Source organism: Zootoca vivipara, chromosome 8 (genome assembly GCF_963506605.1).
Source record: "Zootoca vivipara chromosome 8, rZooViv1.1, whole genome shotgun sequence".
Taxonomy (NCBI): domain Eukaryota; kingdom Metazoa; phylum Chordata; class Lepidosauria; order Squamata; family Lacertidae; genus Zootoca; species Zootoca vivipara.
Window position 1 is genome coordinate 31359974 of NC_083283.1, and position 24936 is coordinate 31384909.

A 24936-nucleotide genomic window follows, 5' to 3' on the forward strand; every position below is an offset into this window, starting at 1 on the left:
GTTAAGGGCCCCTACGTTAGCTTACTGGGACTGGCATGGTTTGGACCTCTGGGGCTAGCCGTTACCGGGGTGAACCGCACTAGCTTACAAGTGGACGTGGACGCCATATGCAAAGAGTTTCCAGGGGTTTTCGATGGGGCATTGGGACGATATACAGGACCCCCCATTGCCCTACAGCTAGACCCCGCTGTACGACCCATCAGGCACAAGGCCCGCCGGGTCCCGTTCGCCCTGAAACCCCGCATAGACGAGGAATTGGACCGGCTCGTGGAGCAAGGAGTACTGGAGCCGGTGCCCAACGCCCCCTGGGAAACTCCAATTGTCACACCCGTCAAGCCTAACGGTTCGGTCCGCATCTGTGCAGACTACAAATGCACCATAAACAAGGCTCTCACAGCCCATGCATACCCAGTGCCAGTGGTCAGCCATGTCCTCGCCACCCTGGCTGGGTCAAAAATCTTTGGCAAACTGGACTTGGCCCAAGCGTATCAACAGTTGCCTGTGGACGAAGCCACAGCAGAGGCTCAGACGATTGTGACGCACAGAGGGGCATTCAGAGTAAAGCGGCTGCAATTTGGCGTTAGCGTGGCACCAGGCATATTCCAGAATCTAATGGACTCTCTCCTTAAAGGGATTCCTGGCGTCACCCCTTTCTTCGATGATGTACTGATCGACGGGCCCACACCAGAGGAATTTGAGGACCGCCTCCGCTCCGTCCTGCACCGTTTCCAGACGGCGGGCCTCAAGGTGAAGCGGGAAAAGTGTTTACTGGGAGTGCCGCAGGTGGACTTTCTGGGATTTAAGGTGGACGCAGAAGGGGTCCATCCAACCGGTGACAAGGTACGGGCCATTTGTGAGGCCCCAGCGCCCAAGAGCAAGCCCGAACTTCAGTCATTCTTGGGACTATTGAACTTTTACCATGCCTTCCTTCCCCATAAGGCAGCGGTAGCGGAGCCCCTACACAGACTCCTAGATAAAAGGGCCCCTTGGGTGTGGGGCCAGCGACAAAGGGCCGCATTCCAGGCAGTCAAGGACTTGCTCGTCTCGAACTCGGTCTTGGCACACTTCGACGAGAGGCTGCCAGTGGTGCTGGCATGCGACGCCTCTCCCTATGGCATCGGCGCTGTCCTGGGACACCAACTCCCGGATGGAAGAGAGGTGCCGGTGGCATACTTCTCCCAGACGCTTGCTGCGGCCGAACGAAACTACTCACAGATTGACAAGGAGGGTCTGGCAATCGTGAAGGGCGTAAAAAAATTCCATGATTTCTTGTACGGGCGGCCCTTTACCATAGTGACTGACCACAAGCCGTTGCTTGGCCTGTTTGCCCCCGAGAAGCAGACCCCCCAAGTGTTGTCTCCACGTGTCCTCAGGTGGTCAATTTTCCTTGCCGGCTACCAGTATGCACTAACAGTGTTAGGCTAAGAGGTTGCCCTATATTAAGGTCTCAGCAGAAGAATGTTACACAAGCAAGTTTTGAAAACTGGTGAAGCTGTCCAAGCAGCCAGAAGTGCAACAGGTGGAGCTTTGGTGTCAGAGGAAGATTACACCAAGCAGCTGGATGGGGTAGTGAGTGAATTTGGCTGAGGTGGAGGTTTAGGGAATTTGGCCTGAGGTAAAAACCTTTTAGAGGCTGATGTCAGCAACCCTGTCTCTTGAGACCTTACAAACTGCAATTGAGCACGTTTAAGGCTCCAAAGTAAATATCACTGTTTTCTTTCGAACATAATATCCTTTAATAAACAATCTTATTTAATAGTTCCTTCTGTCTCCAGTGTTGGTGTCAATTTCATACCTAAGCCTACTATATCAAACTACTAGGGTTTTTTTAAAAGCATTTCTAAGGGAGTGCGTGGCCATGGAAAAGGTCACATTATGGAAATATTGAGTTAGCTTGGTGGGATGCACCAAAGACCCTGAAATATAAAAATCAAAGAAGCACAAATATGTGAAACATGTTTATAATCATGGCATGATGCCAAACTACAGTGACATCTGTCACGTCTCATTTCCATGACGGTCCTTATCATAAGAAGAGCATTCAGGATCAGACCAAAGGGCCCATCTAGTCCAGCATCCTTTTCTCACTGTGGCCAACCAGCATAGCTGTCAGGTTCTCCATTTTTTTTAAGGGAAATTCCCTTATGCTGAATAGGCTTCCCCGTGAGAAAAGGGAAAACTTGACAGCTATGATCCAGCTGCCTGTGGGAAACCTGCCAGCAGGATATGAGCGCACAAGGGGGCTTTCCCCTCCTGTGGTTTGCAGCAACTGGCATTCAGAAGCATTACTGCCTCCAACTGCGGAGGGAGAACATAGCCTTCAATAGCCCTCTCTTAAATGAATTTGCTAATCCTCTTTTAAAGACATCTAGGCTGGTGATCATCAATCCCTCCTGTGAAGTTTCTGCAAAAAAACAAAACCACATGTTTTTGCAGACTTCCCAGCAAAGAGTGGAAATGAGAGAGAAAAGGTGGGGAAGCAAGAGGAAGCTTAGAGAATTCTAGGAGATAGGCCAAATCTCACAAAGCCTGGGGGGGCGGGGGCCGGAATCTGTATAGTTAGTAAAAGAAAATGCTGTCATTTGATATGGTTTTCACAATCTCAGGACCTCTAAATTTCATGTTTCATTTACCTCTTGGATTTAAAAATGGTGAGAAGTGACAGTACAAATTCTGTTCTTCTAATTAAAACCTCTTCTGTCTCTTTCCAATCGGTTCCTCTGGCAACACAGATCACAGACTTCAGGATGACAGGATAGCAGGCGGCATCATTTCACGCAGATCAGGGACTAGAGTAGGGTGGGCATTTACTTGATCCCCACCCCACCCTTAACTAGCAAAAAGATGGTACAAAATTTTGTTCAGTTTTTGCAATAACTGCAACCCATAGAATTATTACAAAATGATTACAAGGATAAGTACAGAAGAATTAGTGTTGGCTGTCAACAATTATTATATTACAATGTTGCATGTTCGAGCCCTTTGATTTATGTAAATCATATTTGAAGATGTGTGAAACTTATTTTGCTATTAATTAATAAAAGGCCATTAGGATGGTTTTTTTTTTAGTTCTAACACCCCCCCCCTTTTACCCTTTTATTTATTTGTTGTTTACAAGTGCATGCTAATTCTTTCATTCAAAACCTGAAGATTGAGAGCAATCTCCTGTGCTTAGCACACCTTGTAGCACAATTTTAACTAAGCCTATAGTGAACTCAATGGGACTTATTTTTAGTGCAAAGGTAAAGGATTGTGCTGTCAATTATTTGCATTACTGGTACTTCAATTGTAGCCTTCTCCACCCCCATCCCCACCCCCCACCCCCAAAAGAGTTTGGCAGAAGGCAAGGGATGCATATGGCATTGTTGTAGGTGGAGGGGAATAGGAAGGTCTTAGAAGGGATCCTGTTAATAAGTTAAGCATCTTGCTGAGCCAAAAACCAAATCTGGATCATGAGTGATTATGTGCACAGTATTTAAAAGATGAGGTTTTATAAACCAGTGCCTAATGTTAAAACTGCACCATGTTTATTTTCATTAACAGGAAAAGCATTAAGAATTAAAGATTTCAAGCAGCAACCTTAGTTGATTTGTGGCAAATTCAAAGAAATTCAGCTCCTATCTGCTTCAAAGATGTAATCTTCTAGTAGAAGCAGCTTCTCCATACTATCTGCTGCTTATCCTACCCAAGATTTCTCAGTTGTCACTTAGAGTAAGCATGTGTGCCTTCCCCTTCCTGTTTTCTGTTGTTCTCCCTAGGTGATAATAAAATAATTTGGGTTCAATCTACAGTAAAGTTCTGTCCATGTGTCTGGGGCAAAAATGGGGAGGTGGGTCAGGTGTATATTCGCAGGCCACACACTCCCAACACTCCCACACACTCCTTCTGACTCCACTGTAGACCTTCCTGTGTTCAACAAAAAGGTCTGAATGGGATTCTAAGTGCATTAGGTGAATCTGCTCAGACGCCTCTCAATGGCTGGGAACGCTGCTAATACAAGGTTACCAGCTACTGAGCTGATTCCTTTCCTTCCCCCCCCCTTTGCACACCTCCAAATTCTGCTCCAGAAGGGCCCCCCCCCCAAGTCCCCAGAGCTGATTTTGAGAATGTGCAGGACACAGTGCCGGTGGAGCTGCAGTGTTGCACAGAGTCCTGTGGAACTCCACCCTGAGTGCATGTTAATTTTTCGCAGCTGATGAAAGAGAACAGGAAAGCTGGAAGCACAAGGAAATCTATACATATGTCTGACAGAAATCTCCAGCTTGTGGACTGTGGCAGTTGCTGCTAACCAGCTTTGCAGCTACTTTTGGCTCCTCTTCTCTTTAGTTTTCTTCCTGTAATTCACAAGCAAACAGAAGATGCATTCAGCAGCCTTTAATATTGCTCCCTTCTGAATGACTGAAAATCTATTTTCATTGACTGGACAGCAGACAGAAATGGTGATTCTGCAGCTGTCTCTTAGGACAATATGTAAAGTATGTTTGGCATGCTGGATGCCTTGTTGTCTAGCTATCCAACAGAGAATTCCCTAGAACAGGATGTCAAATATAAGCCTATAAGGACACCCCGCTTAAACCAGCCTGTCATATGTAACAGCACAGCCCTTTTGTTTGTTTTTTCCTGCCTATGGCAGGAGAAGAGGGTTACTCTTCTTGCCATGGAAAGCCACCTTGGATGCAAGGTGCTGAACTGGAAAGGCAAGAAGTCCACTTCTAGATTTCCTGTGGCGAACTGGAACAAGGACAAAAATCTAGGTTAGAGTGGCCTGGAGGAGAGGGTTTCTAGGGTCATGGCATGGCCTGCCATCAGAAGACGCAAGCAACTAATGGGAGTTTATAGGTGGAGCCAGTGAGTGTGATTTTCTCCATTCCACAGATCCTTACATTTAGTTGTTTATGCTGAGCTGCTACTCAATAGATGAAACAAATGAATGATTTCAGTATGAGCTTTATAACTTCATAATGTGAATACAGCACGTAATCAAGTACCGAATAGGTTTGTTTTTCTTTATTGCCATTCAACGCAATACATATAGATGTATATATTTCTCAGAAAAACAGTTTTTGATTTGAATCTCACACGTATTTAAGGGTCAATCTAGATGCAACAGAAGTGAAGCATGATGAATATCTTTTACTGCTTTCATTTTACTGATGTTCAGAATTTATGCTACTAATTAGTACAACAAAAAATGTTAAACAGATATCTCCTCTGTCACATCTAGATTGACCCTTAAATGTGCATGTAAATATGAATTTACACATATTTACAGTTGAAAGTTCTCTGTATAAGCACTGGAGCGTTGGCAGATCTCCAGACTGGCAATCACACTCCCCCCCCCCCCAATTTATAAGCAATTATGAGTCTTTCATTTGTTCTCCTGCTAGTTCACTGTGTAGATACCGGTAAGTCATCCTGGAAATGTTTCACATAGAAAGGCAAGGTATAAATCCATTCAATAAATACAATGAAGTATAACAATCTAATAATCCTAACAATGATTGCTGCTCTGATAACAAGTCTGAACTGATAGCTCTGAGACAGCAGATGTTGTTCATTTCCTTTTTCACTGAATTATTATTTCCTATCCTGGCACTATAGTTAGTACAAACTGCGCAGAAGCTTATCTACCGGACATTTGACATCTTCATGCTAATGGCTGGGGCCAGGTTGCACACATATTTTTCATGTTCTTTGGCAGCACATTTTCCCTATTGTGCATTGAAATAAATGCAGCATTAGATAGGAAGCCTGCAAGTAGCACCAGATTTTAGTTGTTTTTATTGCACAGCATTTTATATTGAAAGCACTGTGAACATTATTTCCTTAGGCACTTCAAATGTCTACTGCATTGCTTCTCATGGTATAAACTCTGAACAGAAAAGAAGTTTTCAAAAGCTGGCATTTGTTTCTTCTTGTTGTCTTTACACAAAATAGGATGACCAGGGGGCATAGCTGTCAAGTTCTCCCCCTTTTTAAGGGAAATTCCCTTATGCTGAATAGGCTTCCTCGTGAGAAAAGGGAAAACTTGACAGCTATGCCAGGGGGGCTCCTTTTGAGAGGACAGTCCTTTAGCTGAAGGTGTCCTCTGTTTGAAGGATTGTCGAGTTCAGGTCAGATTTAAATGCAAATCATAGAATCATAGAGTTGGAAGGACCATGAGGACCATTCTAGTCCAACTCTCTGCAATGGAAGAATATGCAGGTGTCCCTTATGGGGATCGAACCTGCAAACTTGGTGTTATCAGCACCACACTCTAACCAGCTGAGCTATCAGTGGACCAAAGAACCATAAGAAGGAAGAGCAGGGGGACAGAGGTGTCAATCAGCTGTTAGCATCTGAGCAGGTACACTTGTCGTCCAATCATAGTCTTATTCCCCACTATGGTGAGATGTATTGTAGTTCCATTTAAATTATTGATTTTATTTATTACTTGTATTCCACTTTTCTGACAGTACATGTAATATTTCGTAAACGGTTCTGTCAGTATTTGCCCAGTTATTGTTAAAGTGTTTTCTGTAGAACTGCTCCACTTGATTTTAGCACATTGGTTTTTCACACCCTTTGGTCTTGCTTGGCAGTAAATATCTGTACACGATCATGCTTGCATCTGCAGAAGCAGAGGAAAGCTTCAGTCTGCACTAACAGCAACATAGTACAATTCCCCTCCATGGCTGCACTAACCCAACCCTGAATTGCAATAATGGAGGGAAATAACAAATACAGTGGTACCTCGGTTTAAGTACACAATTTGTTCTTAACCTGAAGCATACTTAACCTGAAGCGAACTTTCCCATTGAAAGTACAGTGGTACCTTGGTTTATTAACACAATTGGTTCCGGAAGTCTGTTCATAAACTGAAGCATTCATAAACTGAAGCGAACTTTCCCATTGAAAGTAATGGAAAGTGAATTAATCTGTTCCAGACGGTCTGCGGAGTAAGCGTTCATAAACTGAAGCAAACTTTCCCATTGAAAGTAATGGAAAGTGGATTAATCCGTTCCAGACGGGTCCACGGAGTACTTAAACTGAAGCGTTCATAAACTGAAGCATGGGTGTAATTGGTTCCGGAAGTCTGTTCATAAACTAAAGCGTTCATAAACTGAAGCAAACTTTCCCATTGAAAGTAATGGAAAATGAATTAATCCGTTCCAGATGGGTCTGCGGTGTTCATAAACCGAAAATTCATAAACCGAGGTGTTCATAAACCGAGGTTCCACTGTAATGGAAAGTGGATTAATCCGTTCCAGACGGGTCCCCGGAGTACCGTGGGAAGGGGTTCAAGTGCATACCAGAACTGGAAGACTGTGCAATTAGATTAGAAAATGAATAAGTACAACAAATCCACTTTTGCAGTTTAGAAAATGACAGGGAAATGCATTTGTGGGGTAAATAGAAGATGAAGACACACAAATACCCCACAAGCAAATCAGGATGAATGTCCATTGTCATATAACCACCCACAAAAAACCCACACAGAATGGATGCTCAATAAAAGTCAGTGATGATAGTCTAACCACTGTCAGCGGCAGAGCTAGCCACTCAGGCGTCCAGTGCGGCGCACATGCCCTGCGCCCGGGGTCAGGGCGAGCCGGGGATGGGGCGAGCCAAGACAGGGGGCACTGCACGGAGCCTCGCACATCGTGGAGGATCTCACTCAGATGGAGCCACTCCCAGCACATGTGGCAACAGCGCGAGCGATCCCTCACAGAAGAGCACAAAGAGCAGTGCACGCAGTGCGTGCACCGAGTCTCTGCCGCCTATGTGCACACAGAACCTGTGCACCCCAGGAGGTGGCGGGTAGACACAAGTTCCACGCCGCCATTTTGGGCAGCGCGGATCCTGCGCCCAAGCCACTGCCCAACATTTTGACACCTGGGGCAGACTGCACCCCCCGCACGCCCCTTCCTACGCCACTGACCACTGTGGAAGCAAATTAGGGTGCGTTCAATAAATAGGCTATCTGGAGGAGCCCTGCAAATATATTCAGCATCCTTACAATGCACAGAGCAGCAAAGAAACAGTAATGGGAAAGGATCACAATCCTGGAGACTTGGTGATTTGATGGTCCAGTGAAGAAGGCAGGTCCTCTTTCCTTCATGCTTGAAACCTGCAAATAGTCAAAAGCAGACCTGTAAGACAACAACATCTGCAGACCTTTCCAACTTCTTTCTCCCTGGGTCAGCTCTGTTGGAATCTAAGAGGCATCACCCCCCACCCCACCCGAAATGTCTACTGAACATATTTCAACAGCTAGAAGAAGGGGAGTTAAAGGCTGCACTTTATGTCAGTAAATGTAGGCATGCGCAAGCAATGACAACAGTTTGGGTTACACAATTGTCAATATTTTATCGCTATTACCTATTACAATTTCTCCTTTAACATGAACAGATTCATGTCAAAAGAAACTTCCAGATAACACAATGAAACCCTGGTGTTCTCTTAGCAAAGAAGTAAAAATATTCTGGATTTAAACTCTTAACTTCATTTTCATAAACAGCCTTCAGCTACAAGATCATCTTTTTTTTCAAAACATTACAATGAAAGAAGTCACAGGAAAGAATCATATGAGGAAATAAAGGCTAAGAACTTCCTTTGGAAAGGGTGCCTTTAGTAGTAAAACAGGAAATTATTCATTCTTCCTCTTGGTAGCTGATGGAAAGTCCAGGGCGCGTTTGATAAACACACACAAAAATGTACTATCTGGCACTTTCATTACTGTATTCTATAAACATTGTTTTACTACATAATCCTGCCTGATCACTCAAGACAATCAAGTTTGTGCACAGCCCCAAACTAATGCAGCCAAACAGACTATGTAACCTGCAGCTATGTAACCTGCTCCTATGCACATTTTCTTGGATGTAAACACAACTGTGTTCAACTGTTGGTGGCGTCCTTCTGTCTTGAGACAATGGAATAGTGCACCATCAGTGGTAAAGCCAAACCACTGGAGAGTTACAGCGCCTGCTGTGACCGTAGAGACCAATTCAGAAGAGATACGTTCTATTGCAGCTAGGGCAGATGAAGGCGTCTGGTTTAGCTGGTGCAGATGCACCATGGCATTTATTACCAAATAAGTGTGCACAGGATTATAGCCTTAATGCCCAACACTTATAAGCAAAAGAAAATTGGTTGTATAGGAACTGCTCCTTTAGGCATAGCTGCCAAGTTATCCCTTTTTTTAAGGGATTTTCCCTTATGCTGAATAGGCTTCCTCGCGAGAAAAGGGAAAACTTGGCAGCTATGCCTTTAGGTAAGTGTGCAAAATACACAACCCACTAATATACATTTGACCAGTAGGGGATCAATCAGTGACCACAAGTTTTGACTCGCATTAGCTCACATTTGGCTCACAAATAGCCATTATTTGTTACTGCCACTGACCCCATCTTTCCTCCAAGTCCTCCAAGTTCTGTTCATGGGATGAAGAGAAGATTCAGGGAGAAGGAGCAGGCGCATAGCTGTCAAGTTCTCCCTTTTTTAAAGGGAAATTTCCTTATGCTGAATAGGCTTCCTCATAAGAAAAGGTAAAACTTGACAGCTATGGAGCAGGGTTTCATCTCTAACATCTGTGCGTTTCCCATAGTATATATTTAAAGCACATTTAAAGCACATGGCTTCCCGCAATGAATTCTGGGAATTGTCATTTACCCCTCCACAGAGCTGCAGTTCCCAGCATCTGTAACAAACGAGAGTTCCTAGGATTCTTTGGGAGAGAACCATGTGTGTTACATGCTTTAAATGTATGGTGTGGGTGTGACTTTGTCTCTGAAGCACAATACTGTCAGAGATAAGCCCTACCTCTTCTCTAAAGCCACTTGCAGACAACCAATTTAATGAGCACTGAGTTAGTTAGTTAGTTAGTTAGTTAGTTTGCCAAGAGATTGAACAACATTGGCTATTTAATGGGCATTTATCCTGATTTGCTTATGGAGAGATTAGACCATGTTGCATTAGGCAACTGTTATCCTACACCTTCCAAGGTCTTTTCTCATCACTTTCCTGATCACAAAAAACTCCGGTCTTTGTAGGGCTTGTTCTGCAAAGGCTCCAAACCAGCTTTAATTGTGCAGCCTAAGTTTGCTGGGATGTAAATCTCACCCTAAAATTGTGATGCTCTGAAAGCACCATAAGTTTAAGGCTCAAGATAAGGCAGCAGGCTATTGCAGTATGAAGTTAAAAACCAGGGGAGGACAAAGGGAAGGAAACATGTTCACCGTGACTATCAAATTTGTGGATTTTTGAGCCTAATAAGCTTCCTGCTTTTATTGCCTGCCAGGAATGGCAGAAACAGGGGCATTGCTAGTGGACTGGGTTTCCATAATGGGTCCCAAGTTCTGCAGGTCTGTCTTAGAATATTGCATGTTTGGAGCATAGTGTAAAGCAAATATATTTGTCTGCCAAAAGTGAGACTATACTTCTTCAAAAGAAGCCGAGAGTCAACAAATGTTGGATGTGGACAATCCTGCCCACCAATGGTTATCCTGAGCTGAACTGCTTCTGATCTCTGACAACGTGATCCTTGTATACTCATAAGTAAGTCCTATTGAATTCAGTGGGGCTTACTCCATGGCAAGTAGAGTTAGAATGGCAGCCTGAGGTCACATCTTCACTATACATTTATACCACATGGCTTTCCCACCAATAATTCTGGGAACGGCGGTTTGTTAAGGGTGATGGGGATTGTAACTCTGTGAGGGTTAACAGTGATGTAGCATAGGGGCGGTTGCTCAGGGCACAAGCTTGTTAGGGGTGCAACATTTCAACACCTGATGCTGCCTCAATACAGCTGCGAACTTCCGTCACTGAGCTCCATTGAAAATGGCTTCTCCATGCGAACAAGCAAATGGCCTCTCCAGACAACGGAACAACTTTTCTTATCTCTGTGGCTGTGATCTCCTGGGTGACACAGGTGCTGTTAGACAGTTGAATGTGCATGCATACTCTGTTTCCTTCCCTTGCCCCCATCCGCATGGCCCTGGGCCCTGGCAACCCATATTACACCACTGAGGGGTAAACTAAAGGTCCTAGGATCCTTTGAGCTGAGTCATGTGCTTTAAAAATATGGTGTTAATGTGACCTGCGTCTCACAAAATGTACTCTTGTAAAGATGCATAGGATAAATCAGGGATGGGGGGTGGATGTGGCCCCTTCTAATCCAATTGTATAGCAATTGGACAGGTGCTAACACTAGAGCCAAATATTGTATTCTGTAGTATTCTAGCTCCCAATGTATCCTATAATTTCACATTTATTGATAAGGTTATTTCAGACACTGCTAGCATCACTCCTTTAACTCTTGTCCATGAAGGCTAAAGAGAGCTATAATGCCAGATATGCAGAAGCAAAGGAAGGGATGGAAAACTACTGCTTAAGTAGGCCTTACACTTTAAGTGAAATTGATCTCTCCTCTCTTCCCAGGTTTGTACTGAGTCATCTGTGCAGCAGTTTATCTTCAAGGCTTTGGGCCTTTTTCATGCTTATCTGAAATGACAGGCTACACATTTATTGTTTGTATTCTTTTGCATGCTTTTCCTGACATGCATGAGGTGGGGTGGGGGAAAGGTAGCCTATGGCTTTCTCTTTGCAAATTTCATAACATTACCATAGGATCTGTGCTGTTTTCGGCAGCAATTGTCATGCCTCCGTCCACCTAAAATGTTAAGGTGCCTGCTGGTTTCTAAAAGGCACCTGCCAGGCTTATATATATATTCAGCCTTCACACATAACTGAAGGCAGCTTGCCCAAGTATTCTACAGGATTGTTCTAATTAATTCCCCGAGTTCAAAGGCAACCCAGACTCCCAGCACCTTTCCCCTTACATTTGGAACCATTCACCCTGTGTGACCCACAACTGGGTGAAGTGTATTTTTACCCAGGAGTGAAAGACATTGAAAATACAAGCACCTGTCACATAACTCTACCAAGAACATTGGAATGACATGAGCCTGTAAGGAGCCCCTTGCATTTGATGACATCAGCGACTGGTGGTTTCTTTTGCTGTTGTTCTTGACAGAAAACACTCTGATACATGAAACTAACTGATGCTTCAACTGTAAGTACAATACATATTTTCTTTCTGTGGGTGCAGGTTAATAGCATGTCCAGAATGTGCACCTAAATCTCGAATTCACCTGACAACTTCACCTCTTTTGCTGTCCCCGTATGAGCTAGCTATCCTAAGAGCCAGGTCTGTCGATTTGGATTAATTTAAATGTTTTTTAAAATGGTTGATGTTTTGGTAACGTGAGTAATAAAAATGTGTTATTTTTGGACACTTTGTGAATATGTATGCTCCTTTATTGGTGAGAAATGTATGTTTTGAACAATACACCCTGTGAATGCTTAAGGGAAATTAATTCTTAGAGTGGGCAATAATGGCTGAAGTTCCTTTGGCTGGTTTCCTGCCATACTATGAGTGTCTTTTTCACTTACCATGGAAGATGTGCACCTATTTCTTCTTTTATTTATGTATCATGTGGCTAGAATAATAGAACTAAGCAAACATGATTGGATGTAGCATCACCCACAGTCCCCATGTTGGCTTGTTAAGTTGTATTTTGGGAGTCAAGTTTGCAAATGAATTTCCTTAAATTAGTCATGCATGCTTGAGAGTTAGTAAAATCGTGAGTGTAGCTTCATTTCAGTGAAACACACCACAGCCTAGTGGCTACAGAGCAAATTGCAACTTCACTGCCAGGAATATTGGCTATGCCCACATTGCCAGCTTTGAAAACAGCTGGGTTGTTCCTCTTCTTGGTTCAGATCGAAGCTGGTTTTTGGGGGGAAATGCATCAAAATGCAGCATTTCAGAAGAAATGAGGGGATAGATACGAGATGGAAACTGATGGTAGCTAACTGTGTCCAAAGCAGCGGTTGGAACGTTCTGAATACAGAGTGAAGAGGGGTGTGTACATTGCCATTTTCTGATCACAGTCCAGAGAGCGAGCTGCATTATTCACGGTTACCCAGTCTCCTTTACAGTCACATAAACCCAGTGATGAGCCATGCAACAAACCCAGATGCCAGCTCTGTGCTGATACCCACCCCACCAAAGTAGCAACACTGTTACAGCTTATACCGGTAGTACCTGCCCTGACATCAGGTCTCATTCTCCAATGGGTGTGTGCCTGCTTCCATATTAACCTCCGTATGCACTCATGTTCGTCTGTCAATGCTTTCCTCCAATTGTTTCTGCCTTTTGACCCATAGCAACTAGGGCTATTTTCGCTCATGTCATCCTTTATGCAGAACTTTCTCCTCAGGGAGGCTCATGTGGCCCCATGCAGTTACCTTTTTCAGTGCTCAGAAAAGACTTTATCTCCATTATTATTATTATTTCTTATTGTCTTTTCTGTTTTATGCTTTTTCTGATTGCTGTTTTCCAAACATATTTTATATTTTGGACGTCACATTTTATTATTTCATTCGTAACTTTGTAAACCGCCCTGGGAATAAATCACCCGACTTCAGTATTCTGTTCTGGGCACACAGACCATAACCTTTATGCAAAATAAGAAATGGGCATCAAAATAGGACATTGAAATGTCCGCAATAAAAATGAACAGGAGTCTCCCAGGCACTCTGCTTCTGGTTTGCAACAAATTTCACCATTATTCTGAAATAGAACATCAAATCGTGACTCCAGTCTGAAACTGATAAATTAGAATTTACAAATGCATTTGATTGTATTCACTTCTGGCTGTATTGGTGGAACAGCACCCCTGTTAAGGTACAAGAGGCACCCACTATCTGTACTTTCCAGAAACAATGGAAGGTGTTTTTATTTTGGCAATCTTTTCCAGCTGGATGGAAAAGTCTTTGCCTTAGTTTTAAAAACATATAAAATGAACATCTATGTTTAGTTGCTTTGGGTACTGTTTCTATGGTATATTTGTGTGGGGGTTGTTGTTTTTTTAAAGGTATATATAGGAAAAGGTATTTCCTATATGGTCTGAAGCTCAACATCAAAAAAACCAAGATTGTGGCCACTGGTCCCATCACCTCTTGGCAAATAGAAGGGGAAGAAATGGAGGCAGTGAGAGATTTTACTTTCTTGGGCTCCTTGATCGCTGCAGATGGTGACAGCAGTCACGAAATTAAAAGACGCCTGCTTCTTGGGAGAAAAGCAATGACAAACCTAGACAGCACCTTAAAAAGCAGAGACATCACCTTGCCGACAAAGGTCCATATAGTTAAAGCTATGGTTTTCCCAGTAGTGATGTATGGAAGTGAGAGCTGGACCATAAAGAAGGCTGATCGCCGAAGAATTGATGCTTTTGAATTATGGTGCTGGAGGAGACTCTTGAGAGTCCCATGGACTGCAAGAAGACCAAACCTATGCATTCTTAAGGAAATCATCCCTGAGTGCTCACTGGAAGGACAGATCCTGAAGCTGAGGCTCCAATACTTTGGCCACCTCACGAGAAGAGAAGAATCCTTGGAAAAGACCCTGATGTTGGGAAAGATTGAGGGCACTAGGAGAAGGGGACGACAGAGGACGAGATGGTTGGACAGTGTTCTCGAAGCTATGAACATGAGTTTGACCAAACTGTGGGAGGCAGTGGAAGACAGGAGTGCCTGGCGTGCTATGGTCCATGGGGTCACGAAGAGTCGGACACGACTAAACGACTAAACAACAACATTTCCAAAGACTTCTATTCTCTTGTATAAATTTCAGCTTTGTGTTAAAATGTAACAGACTGTACCTCTGGTTTCCATGTTCTTTGGAACTCACTGCTCATATTTGTTTGCTCTATGCTTTGCGTGTGTTTATTAGTACATCTGTCAGCTGAGGATAATACTTCAGGCATCTGATGAAGTGGGCTCTCGTCCACCAAAGCTTATGCCACAATAAATCTGTTCATTGACACAAGCCTCTTTGTTGTCTCCTCAAAGGAACTCCGGCATTCCTTAAGAGTTCTTTCACTGGAAAACCACCTGGCTGTGACATATTAATGTGAAAAGAGGAATACCCACAGTTGCAGCAGACACTGTGATGCTACCGTAGATGATGCACAGGGAACATCAATAATTCCTTGTTCATTGAGACAATGCCCTTTTGTTCTGTTTCTCCTGAAGTGTGACAAATGAAGCATTGAAAAGTGAAATTAAGCACCAGCCTTGGCTTTCTCATCCTCATGGAAAGCAGTAAACAGAACAGGGTGTTGCCATTCTATATGCTCCCTTACCGCAACGTGCTTTGTTGCTGCCGTTCATCAAACACAAATGTATTGTTCTCTGCAATTGACCCTTTGTTAAAGATTCCTCATTCAGCTTTGGGCATGAAATCTGAATTGCTCAGAATGGCCGGCATCTGAAATTCAGCAAGTGACATCATGTGGGATGTGTGAGAGGCATCATGAACCTAGGGAAGCCTGTGATATTTTCAACGGTTCCTAAGCTGCTTCCTTGGGGGGGGCGGTGCTTTAATTGTATAGTGTGTGTGCAGCCTGTCAGTAGAGTCTCAAAGCAGTTAAAATAGATGACCCAATCAAATTGCAGTATGACACACAGATCACCTGACCATGTCGCATGGACATTGTACATGCACCTTGGCTTATGTTGCAGTTCTATGGGCAGTGAAAAGCAGAATGGGTGTGCTAAGCCCAAAGCTTACTCCTGTGGCCTCCTGCATTTATACCTGCATTTATACAAGCTGTTGGTGAATTAGCAGAGAGTGACGTGGGAAAATGGCAAGAAGGAAAAGGCAGTCACGGCAGTACTTTTAATCACATACCAAAAATGTTCAGTAAATTATGAAAGCAACCAGTTGCTGCTCAAGGAGTACACAGATATATACAAGTTGTACAAGTGACAATAAAGTATTTCAATATGGTGTGTGTGTGTGCATATGTGTAAATGTCACACTCGCTGAACCAGCCTTTAGCAACAGCAGTGGTAGAAATGAGCATTTGCTTTCATCTTCTATTTTTTCAGACAACAGTCCTGGAAAACCAGAACCTTTCAGCTGATGATTTCTGTGACTAGATTTTATTCCACTGCTTTCTGGAAAATAGCTCTTGTGCTGTGAAATGGTATAGATAAGAACTTGCTCAGTTTGAAAGTGGCTGTTTAATGATGATTGTGTAATTCAGGCAAGCTATCAGCTCCTTGTGATGACCAGCAAATCCTTTTACAACAATTGTGTATTCTCCCTAAAAGAAAGAAAATGAGTTAATTTGTAATTGTGAAAGGTGCTTCTATTGTGCATTCTTAAGTCCCAGCAATTTCATTGGAGCTGAGGGCTAGTTTAGAACTATCTGATGAAGTCGCCTCAAGTTGATACTTCAGGGGATTCCGGAATAGTGAGTCAGTTGTCCAATGCTTCAACAAGCATTTGTATTATTACTTACTGGTTTCTGTCTTTTTGAAAAAAATTCCCAGAATGTTAGGTAACACAGTATTTACACATCAGAGTATTCATATAAGTGATTGTACACAATATAGTCCTTGGCAAGTTAAACCAAGCCCTGTGCGTATTCATCTGCACATGTGACACTTCCATACAAGCAAACTTCTCATTCATGTCAATGGAAGGCAGCCTCCATCCTCAAAAGCAGGGGTCAGCAAACTTTTTCAACAGGGGGCTGGTCCCCTGTCCCTCAGACCTTGTGGAAGGCCGGACTATATTTTTTTAAAAAAATGAACGAATTCCTTTGCCCCACAAATAACCCAGAGATGCATTTTAAATAAAAGGGCACATTCTACTCATGTAAAAACACCAGGCAGGCCCCACAAATAACCCAGAGATGCATTTTAAATAAAAGGACACATTCTACTCATGTAAAAACATGCTGATTCCCGGACCGTCCGCGAGCCAGATTTAGACGGCAATTGGGCCACATCCGGCCCCCGGGCCTTAGTTTGGGGTCCCCTGCTGAAAAGGATGGGCTCACCAGCAGGCTAACAATTGTTCTTGTAATCTGAAGCAGAAAACTACAGTATTCAAGAAGTTGGTGCATGCCATACTGCATGCTGTGATCTGTTCGCAAGTCATGGCAAGACACAGTCTAAAATAAACTATGGTTTACTATGAATAAACCATAGTGCTGGTCATGCTGATTAATTGTACTCACTTCCCTCCTCCCATGGGAATAAACCATGGAGTTATGTGTGACCCAGAGCTTGTGATTTCTTAAACAAAACACAAGTTCTAAGCTAAGAACAAAGCTTGCTTTCCATTTGTGGTTTATTTGGAGAGGAACAAACCATGAACACTGCTAAATGTTGTCCACTCACAAAAATAATAGCAGATTTGAATTCCTCACACCCAAAAACATTTTTTTAAGACCCCTCATGGAAGAAATTTGCAAAAATTAAGTTTTGCCCCATAAAATGACATGCCCTATAAATAACACCTAGTTAGCCACTCCATTCAAGAGAGAGGCTCTCCTGCTGCCTTCATTACATATCTTCTCCCAGGCCTTTCTCTAATGAGTCAAATCTATGGCCTTTTGAACTTGGGGGGCAATATTATTTTGTTTGTTACTATGCTATTTAATCTTATATTTTTATATTGTAAACCACCCTGTGATCCTCGGATAAAGGATGGTATGTATGAATTTATGAATGAATGAATGAATGAATGTATTATCAAGATTTTGATCCATAAAGTACCTCTTCATATGTTGGCTCTCTACCACTGATTCTCACAGTTGTGTTGATTGTCTCTGCAGAAAAACAATCATCAAGAACTTGAGCATGACAAAAACAACATTATCCCATTATTCAATTCATTTTTCATTTCACTTTTAATTTGCATACTGTCTTTCTATATACACAATGTGGTTTACAAGCTGAAAAAAATTACAATTATACAAATTATACTGTATCTGCATCTTAAGAAGTTTACACATTTCTTCAGTGGGTAGGATTTCTAGAACAAATGTAGAGGTGTAGCATCTAATAGAGGAGCCTCGGAAGTGAGATTTATAGGATGTTGGAAAACTAACAGAAAGTACCACCTTGTTTCAGAACCTAAGTTTTAAGGCCTAAACTATAACACCTCTATAGTTTGGTTTAAGGAACTGAATAAAATATAAGCTGCATGTTTTCCATCTTGTTTAGAAACCTGTAACATCTACTGAATTTAATATATCAATTTACTGTTTCTTGAAAGAATCCTGTCTCCTTACACATCTTCAGTTTTACCCTTTTTTGTTGTGAAAATAAAATCTTTTTCCTGTTTAACTTCCCTAAGTCTCCCAAGCCCCAGAGTTTCCTTTCAAAAAGCAAAAATAGCCAGTAGTGAGACGGGCTACGCCTCATCTTTCCAGAGGCCAGTTGCTATGGTATTAATGGCATCCCATGTGAACTGAAAATGTGCCCTAGCACACCACTGTGGGTGCCTGTTTGCTCACATAGAACTGCCCGTGTACATAGCAATTAGTGCAATACTGATTTAGCCCTATGCAGGGGCATCACAATAGGGGGGCAGGGGGCGGGGCACCCCGGGCTCCACTCTGCGGGGGCAGCGTGGCACCCCCTTGCCACCTCCACCGATGGCTGCCGTTACCGTGGTGGCAGTGCGACCGCCACCGCGGAGGCCCCGATGTTGCTGGCCTCGCCCCTCGCTTCATCCTGGTGGGGCGGAGGCAAGGGACGGGCCAGAGAGCAGCGTCAGCGGCGGCCACTGACGCCCCTCACCGCTCCACCTCCGCCTGAGTAGAAGAAGCACAAAGCATGCTATGGAGCGGGTTGCCAGCGGCGGTGCTCCAGTGCCCGGATCCGAGGATCCCGATGCTAGAGCGGTGGCGCCAGCAACCCGCTCCGTAGCTCGCTTTGTGCTTCTTCCTGGAGCGGCGAGGGGCGTCAGCGAGCTATGAAGCGGGTTGCCAGCGGCACTGCTCTAGCACCGGGATCCTCGGATCCGGGCACTGGAGCACCGCCCCCCCCCCCGGCAACCTGCTCTGTAGTGCGTTGCATGTGTCGTGACGCGCAACGAATGCCCCGTCCCCCAGCAGGGTGCCTTCGGGTTTGCTGCCCCGGGCAGCCAGAAGGCTAGCGACACCGCTGGCCCTATGGAAGTCATTGATGGAAGAGTAAGGCTGGGGTGAGAATCAGTTGAAGGTGGCTACCTGTATGAGGGAGAGGCTGCTTTACACTGAATCAAAACATTGACCCGTCTGGCTCAGTATTGCTTACACTCACTGACTGTAGCTCTCCAGGGTTTCAGACAGGAGAATCTCCCAGCCACAAGTGGAGCTGCCAGGAATTGAACATGGGCCCTTCTGTGTGCAAAGCAGATGCTCTAAGGCTGAACTATGTCCCTTTGCCCACTTTACCACTGACTATATCATTAGTGGACGTGGGTAGCGCTGTGGTCTAAACCACAGAGCCTAGGGTTTGCCAATCAGAAGGTCGGCGGTTCAAATACCCACGACCAGGTGATCTCCCGTTGTTCAGTCCCAGCTCCTGCCCACCTAGCAGTTCGAAAGCATGTCAAAGTGCAAGTAGATAAATAGGTACCACTCCGGCGGGAAGGTAATCAGTGTTTCCATGCGCTGCTCTGGTTCACATGACCCGGAAGCTGTCTGTGGACAAAAGCCAGCTCCCTCAGCCAGTAAAGCGAGATGAGCGCCACAACCCCAGAGTCGTCCGCGACTGGACTTAACGGTCAGGTGTACCTTTACCTTTACCTATATCATTAGTTTAGCCTGGTGGCAAATCCTTAAAAGTCACAACTGTTGTTCTGCTATGATCCTGCTAGATTTAGAAAAGTGTGATGGAGGGGGGAAAGTGATGGCCCCATGTAAGACCTACTCTTGTAAGATTTTGCATGTGTTCTGCATGTGTCCCAGTTTTTGGACACACAACTGTCCAAATACCTTTAGCAAATAAATAAACAGGAGACTTAGAAAAACATGTGCAGGATTTCAAGCTAAGAGCAAATGCAGATCCTTTATGTCAGCTAAAGGCACCATAATGTACTCTTACCTCCCTTCAGAGCTCCACAAAATGTATAGCCATCATCCACACCTTCGCAAAGGACACCTTTCCATTTTACGGCTTCAAACCCTTTAGCCCATATGTTTACATGTGCTCTCAAAATGGTTAAATCGGCCCCTATAAAAATTAACACAATAAAGCATATTATATGGCAACAATTTCAGTTACAACCTAAGGCCCGTGGGCCGGATGCAGCCCAATCGCCTTCTCATTCCGGCCTACAGACGGTCCAAGAATCAGCGTGTTTTTACATGAGTAGAATGTGTCCTTTTATTTAAAATGCATCTCTGGGTTAGTTGTGGGGCATAGGAATTCATATATTTTTTTCAAAATATAGTCCAGCCCACCACATGGTCTGAGGAATGGTGGACTGGCCCTTGGCTTAAAAAGGGCTTAAAAAGTTTGCTGACCCCTGGAAAAAAGCTTCATTCTCCCATTGTGTATTTGTTTCCCATATTCCCTTTTCAGTAGCAAACACAGGATTGAAAATTCACTAAGGATACCTGGCTCTCAGAAGCATTAGCAAATATAAAATGTCCAATAAAAAAATTCCTTCAGTAGCACCTTAAAGACCAACTAAGTTTTTATTTTGGTATGAGCTTTCGTGTGCATGCACACTTCTTCAGATATCTGAAGAAGTGTGCATGCACACGAAAGCTCATACCAAAATAAAAACTTAGTTGGTCTTTAAGGTGCTACTGAAGGAATTTTTTTATTTTACTTCGATCCAGACCAACACGGCTACCTACCTGTAACCATAAAATGTCCAGCAAACAACAAAAGGTTGCTTTGCTTGCAGTGTTACAGAGAACTTCTAAATGAACAAACAAAATAAGAATACATTTAAATGCAGGGTAAATTATGTGAAATGTATGGACAAACCTATGGAAGTGGGGTTGGCTCATGCCTTCGCCCTTCCCACCTCCACGTGATGATAAGATCTTTTCTAAAAGCCTAAGGACAAAATGGCTTCATTTGTGAGTTGATTTTCAACATCTGCTTTCTGTCCTTGAGCAGCTGTGATAAACTTCTTTTTCTGTCCAAGTTTTAACAGCATCCCTTCTGGAGTTCTATGGAATGAGTTGTATCACTAGTGCAAGGCAGGGCACGTGATTTTCACTAATACACCCCACCTTACTGTAGCACGCCTTCCCAAAAAGTGTTTCTGGAGATCAGGAGACACACCCTTCCAGAGCAGTATGGGATATGGCAATGAGATCCCCACCCCACCTCTGTGGAAAAACCTCCCATAAGCACAAAGCCACCAGTTAATACAGCCCAGCAATGGATAAAACTTTCAGGTTGAAGTGCATCTCGTAGTAATGTAAAGCAATGAGCTTGGTGTTACTTGAAATAGGAATGCCGGTATATCTTACTTGGAATCCAGAAGAGACTTCCCCACCATACTGATTGACCCTTTAGTGAACACGGCTCTACTTTAAAGGAGAAGTCTTTTGTTTGAAGGCCTCTACCTGCGTAACAAATAAAGTTTAATAATGTTGCAAACCTCATTACAAAATGGCACAAAGCTTTGAACTTCCTTATTAGAGCCTCTGCTGAAATGCAAAGTGCAACACACTTTGCCTTTGAAGTTAATATTGTTGCACGTCACCCTAATCTCTGAGAGGTGTGAGATTCATATTTCCTTTGGAATGAAGGACAGCAGAGTCTGTGGTGTTTTTATGATATATAGATATATATATTTGAAACATATACAACTAAGACTATGATGGAGGGGTTCACAGTATTAACACTCCAAAACAGTCAAATCAAATCACATAAAGTTTTTCAAAATCATGTGTTAAGAGGAATCCTGTACAGTGGTTTCCCTGAGGGAAGTGTTTTTGTTTCTTTTGTTTTGGAAAATGTCTGCTGTATATTTGCGGGACCGCACAGAGCACCTTGGTCAAGTGTGACCCATCAGCTGTTTGGGCTGGCCTCCCTCCCTGTGCTAGTCATTGGAGGTTCCCGCCAAACCTCAGCCAATCAGCACCACAGGGAGGTGGGGCCAGTTGCTTAAATAGGAGGCGGAGCCAGCAGCAACCGCAGAATCCTTTAGTCTATCTTCCCTTAATTGGGGGGAGCGTGAAGTGGTGACTCACAACCCCCCCTCCCGGGGCAGCGATTCCAGGGTCCCCTCTTAAATGGGTTTCTATATGGGAGTCACTGGCCATACACTGAAAGGTTGTCAGTGAACTCCCCTGCGTTGTGGGGACATGGGGTGGGCTGCCAGTATACACAAGTGTCTTGCTGTGCACACTCCCATATCCCATTCAACATGAGGAACCCCAGTTCCCCTGGCTTGGGGGGGGGGGCTGGGAGAGATACACACCCAATGCTTAAGCCAAGGTTTTCCTACATCTGAAAGGTTTAATAAAGTTGTGGCCAATTTTCATTTCATAACACATTGTCACAAGTCATTATTCCTTCTGGTGGTCTCTTGAGGCCGGGGGGGTCTCTGCCTGGACACGCAATAGCAGTAGCATGATATCTTCATCAAGGCCAAGTGAAAGTCATAAAATAATGAGCAATCTATTGAACTGCACAGCACTCTTCTGCGGACGGAAAGTAAGTACAGTAATAAAGAGAAGCAAGAAGAAGAGGAAGAAGTTTCCGAGAAAGAGCTTGGCAGAGGCCCAACAATAATATGTTACAGAGTGTTAAGATGGTGAATGAGGAAGCTGTCTACAGGCTCACAGAGGGACAAACAAACTGGGTGAGGCCCCAGCATCTCTGATCTGTGTGAAATTTTAGAAATTGCAGTCACCTTGGGGGGGGGGGGGAGGCTGACCCAGATCAGCACTGACATGCAGGGGGAGGGGTGTAAACCTTTTTACACATACACACTTTCCCCTTTGAAAATTGCTTCCCTTAAACCAGTGATGGCGAACCTATGGCATGCGTGTCAGACGTGACACGCAGAGCCCTCACTACTGGCACGCGCCCCATCAGCCCATTTGCGCTGCTGTTGTTGTTTTCCCCCCATTTGTTCTCCCACTCCTCCTCACGCTACAGCTTGTCTCCGCTGTTAAAACTTGGATCCTTTTTGTTGTTGTTGTTGTTGCTGCTGGTGGTAGCCAGAGATTGGTTTTTTAACCCTTTCTGTGCTGTTTTTCTGGCACTTTGGCAGACGATGATTGGGTGTAACAGCGTTAGTTTTTTAACCCGTTCTGTGCTGGGTTTTTTAGCGCTTTGGCAGACTATGTCGGTGCTGCTTGTTAGTTCCAGCGAAGGTATTATTCGTCATTTATTTCTGTTCTCTTTCCCCCCCCCCAAAAGCGCAGCAGCTTTGTGGCACCCCCCCAAAAGCAAAGCAACTTTTGCACTCACACCCCCCAAAACCTCCAAAACTTTGGTCAGCAGCTCCCCCCAAAAAGCTCAACAACTCTGGGCACTTTTGCACTTTGGTTTTTTTTGGTTTGGTTGAATAATTAGTTTTTGGTTTATTAAATACAGTTCTGTATTACAATTATACATCTTTGTTATTTAAACTATGAATATCGTGAAATTATGGTTTTTTCCCTACAAGTGACACACCACCGGAATTATGCTCAGTTTTTGGGCGAATTTTGACACACCAAGCTCAAAAGGTTGCCCATCACTGCCTTAAACTGCTACTTGTCACATTAGCATGCACACATATCTTTTCCCATAATGTAGCAAATAACAGTGTGTGTGACTTCTGTTGGGGGGGGAATGGAGGCAGGTAGAAAGAGTAATGCACATATTCTGGCCTGGTCACATTCAAATCACACCCCTACCCCCACCCCCACAGAACTGCTATTTGCAAATGTTTAAAGAAACCTGAGATGCATGAAAATAACTGAATTTGGCCCTCAGTTAGTTTGTGCCAAGTGTGAAATATCTCCGATTGCACCAAAGTATATTAGGACCGAGAAGCAATGCCTGCTCTCCCTTGAAAACTATAAAAGCCAGCAATTATTCAGCTTGTTCTCCAGCATTATTTGCAACACACATTTTTTTTCTGTCTTAAAGAAATGGAAATTGGAGACAGAAATTAATGTGTGCAATCCTAATGAAAGCACCTGGAGCTTTAATCAGAGGAAAGGGGGAAGTGATCCTAATTATTTCACAAACACTATTGGAAATTAAAGCCATCTGATACTTTACTTACTGCAGTTGGAATATAAAATGTCTATGTCGTCTGAACTGCAAAGCAGGTGTCTTTCTTCTGCCACAGTAAATCCACAAACGGAGAGAATCATAACAAGCTGGAACATGTTTCTATGTCTGTAAACCATTTCAAGAGCATGTCACATAGAAGGATACAAGGCGGTATTGCATCATTTTTACTTAAGAGGAAGAAAGTTACGCTTAGTCACCCACCCCCAGACATGTGATTTCAGGGGCTTTTTTCCCCTTTTCGTTTCTACAGAAGGTGCACTACAAATGCTTGAAAGCCTTTCCCAGTCGCTTAAAAAGAATAATTTTGCCAGATTATCCATACCTAACCTAGTTTGGAAAAAAACTACATTTCAAGAGGAGAATTCTAAAAAGACAAGAAAACTATTGAACCATCATGTTTGTCTCACAATATCAAACGAGGAAGTTGCTCATGATCATCTGAGCTCATGATGGTACCAGGGTGGTCATGCATAACCCTGCTTTCAATGCCTGCAAAGGTTTGGGGGTGCACATATTGCTTCCCTTCCCATCTGTGCCTGTCCTATAGCTTGTGGCTGAAATCCTAGAATACTTCATACTACAATTATTCAAGAGTTGTTGTTTTTGTACTGCTTCTGTTGTGTCCTCCAAATGCCAGACAACAAACATGCAGGTAGGTAGCCGTGTTGGTCTGACGTAGTCGAAACAAAATAAAAAAATTCCTTCCAGTAGCACCTTTGGTCTTTAAGGTGCTACTGGAAGGAATTTTTTAAATTTTGTTTCAACAAAAATGCAGTGATTTGGCATTTCAGAACTAATAAAGCAGAATGACAGGTGTGGGGGTGTTTGCTTGTGCAT

General features: G+C 43.7%; 1 protein-coding gene across 1 annotated transcript; it reads right to left on the minus strand.

Moving 5' to 3' along the window:
• Positions 1–15508: 15508 nt before the first annotated feature.
• Positions 15509–24736, minus strand: LY96 (lymphocyte antigen 96). The gene is made up of 5 exons (XM_035126406.2): positions 24089–24736; positions 21330–21425; positions 19942–20070; positions 17623–17675; positions 15509–16160 (listed from the first exon to the last, which is right to left on the minus strand). The coding sequence occupies exons 1-5, from the start codon at positions 24213–24215 to the stop codon at positions 16059–16061; spliced, it is 507 nt and encodes a 168-aa protein (XP_034982297.1). The 5' UTR covers positions 24216–24736; the 3' UTR covers positions 15509–16058.
• Between the last annotated feature and the right edge of the window lie 200 nt (positions 24737–24936).

What these genes read in the sequence shown, in the direction of transcription:
- LY96 (XM_035126406.2), bottom strand. Translation starts at nt 24,215, where the DNA reads ATGGTTTACAGACATAGAAACATGTTCCAGCTTGTTATGATTCTCTCC. An exon ending in AAGTCTCTTCTGGATTCCAA is followed by an intron (nt 20,071 to 21,329) that starts GTAAGATATACC and finishes TAATTTTTATAG; the next exon opens with GGGCCGATTTAACCATTTTG. An exon ending in TTGTGGAGCTCTGAAGGGAG is followed by an intron (nt 17,676 to 19,941) that starts GTAAGAGTACAT and finishes GTTTTTCTGCAG; the next exon opens with AGACAATCAACACAACTGTG.